The following is a 2296-nucleotide window of genomic DNA, read 5'->3' as shown; positions in this document are numbered from 1 at the left end:
CATAACTTCCCGTGGAACGAATCCTGCTTACCCTATCTAAAGTAGAGTAATTAGGTTATTTTTGACCGGCCCTTTGACACCAATCAACAATCAATTTCAAACATTTGGGAAAGAGTTGAGAAAAGTTCAACAAACGGTAGTTGCAATGCAAGTGGGTTGTCAACGATGCGAGGGTCCACATCTCACAAAGAATTGTCCTCAAGTTACTCAATGCAACAATATTGATCTAGATGATATTCCCATGAATTCGGATGCTCATGTGAACTATGTGGGTAATCAAAACTATCAACGGGGAGGAACATCGAACTAAGGCTACTACAATCCTAATAAAAAATAAGTGTCATTCAACAACCAAACCAATACACCACCCGGATTCACAAACCAATACCGAAACCAAAGTTATAACAACAACTATAACCAAAATCGAAACAACAACTTTCAATACCAAAACCAACAACCTTACAACAACCAACCTTATAACAACCAAGCCAATTCGAATTATCAAAACAACCAAGGTTATAGTCAAACACAAAATAACCAAGGTTACAATCAACAACCTCAACAAAACTTCCAACAATCCCAACCTACAAAGAGCTTAGAAGAAATTATGCAAAACTACATCAAGAAGGCGGAATCAACCGAAACCTTCCTAACAAAGGAAAATGAACTTTTGAAGCAACAAATCCGAAACCAACAAGCCTCATTCCAAAACCTTGAGAGCACCATTGGGAGACTTTCAAATCTAGTTGCCGAAAGAGCGCAAGCAACTTTACCTTTAAACACCCAAGTTAACCCACACAACAACCGACACAACCAACAAAACCACCAAAATAATACGTGAGTTATTCCTATTGAGAACAATACCACCAACCCGAACCCAAATCAAGCGAGTTCATCAAATCCCAACAATACTTATGCTCAAGTGAACTCGATTGATTCAACCGAAGATGAGCAACAAGAATATCCTCAAGTTTTTGCATTCGACGTTGAAGGAAAAAAGTTTGATTTCGATGAAGCATTGGGAATTGCTACTATAGATTATGGGGTATTCAAGTTTTCAGAGGATTCGGACGATGCAACATTCATTCCCTATCACGTTAAGAGTGTAATGTTCATGAAGGCTACCGAGTCGACATGCAAGGAATTAAAGGGTGATTTTGAGCAAATTAAATTGGGAAACGATGAAAAAGAGTCAAAGGTGGAAACCTTATTGAATGAAAAGGAGTAAAAGAACGAGGTCGAGGTTCTTGCTACATCAACCAAGGAGAAAAATGAGACACCGATCTCACATCCTCTATCATTACCTCCTACACATCTAAATGATGTGGATTGTAAGTCAACTTTATCTGATAATGAAAATATTTATGTTAAACTCCCCTTGGCGGAGGTGCTTGAGAATATGCCCAACTATGGGAAATTTTTGAAGACACTCATGGCCAAAAAGGGAGATGTTGAGCAAGCATCCACCGCTTTCTTGAAGAAGGAGTGTGATGTAATTTTAAAGAAATGTAACATACCACCAAAAATGGGTGACCCCGGACCTTTCCTTATACCATGTAATGTGAACGGGTCGGAGATGCTTACATCTTTAGCCGACTCGGGGGCGAGTATCAACTTCATGCCCTACTCCATTCACAAAAGGTTAGGCCTAGGAGATCTTTCACCCACCATAATGGGAGTTAAACTAATTGATCAATCAATTAACTCTAGTGTGGGGATTGCCGAGGATTTAATCATTAAGGTAGGGGACATGGAATTCCCCATTGACTTTGTTATTGTTGATGTAAAGGAAGATCCGGTTGTACCTCATATTTTGGGAAGACCATTCTTAGCAACCGCGGGTTCTTTCTTTGACTTTAGAACCTGAAAATTGACTCTTCGGGACAAAGGGAAATGCATGAGCATACGAACAAAATGTGTTAAAGCACCATCAATATCATTGATCACACTACAAGTTGTTGCTAGTGTGCAATGCATCACAAGCACAACCTGTAGTGACCCGAACTTTTCCATGATTATATATTAAATGAAATTAATATTTACATGATTAAATGTTTCTAACATGTTAAGCAATCAAACTTGTTAAGACTTGATTATTTGAAATGAGTTTCATGTAGACAATTGACCACCCAGTTTGCCTGATGATTCACGAACGTCATAACTTGTGATAATTATATAATCGTTTTATTTTTTTATGATGTAAGTTTTTATTTTATATATATATATATATATATATATATATATATATATATATATATATATATATATAAAAGAAGAAATACAATTAAATCAAAGA

General features: G+C 36.9%; 1 protein-coding gene across 1 annotated transcript; it reads left to right on the top strand.

Annotated features, from left to right (window-relative positions):
- The first annotated feature begins 1432 nt into the window (after nucleotides 1-1432).
- On the top strand, nucleotides 1433-1867 carry LOC139900618 (uncharacterized). Its single transcript, XM_071883384.1, has one exon. The coding sequence runs from the start codon at nucleotides 1433-1435 to the stop codon at nucleotides 1865-1867; it is 435 nt and encodes a 144-aa protein (XP_071739485.1).
- Nucleotides 1868-2296: the final 429 nt, after the last annotated feature.

Source organism: Rutidosis leptorrhynchoides, chromosome 3 (assembly GCF_046630445.1).
Source record: "Rutidosis leptorrhynchoides isolate AG116_Rl617_1_P2 chromosome 3, CSIRO_AGI_Rlap_v1, whole genome shotgun sequence".
NCBI classification, from domain to species: Eukaryota; Viridiplantae; Streptophyta; class Magnoliopsida; order Asterales; family Asteraceae; genus Rutidosis; species Rutidosis leptorrhynchoides.
This window is presented reverse-complemented; position numbering and strand designations above follow the sequence as displayed.

Bases quoted from the DNA above. Each gene is read 5' to 3' on its own strand.
- LOC139900618 (XM_071883384.1), top strand. From the start codon at position 1,433: ATGGCCAAAAAGGGAGATGTTGAGCAAGCATCCACCGCTTTCTTGAAG.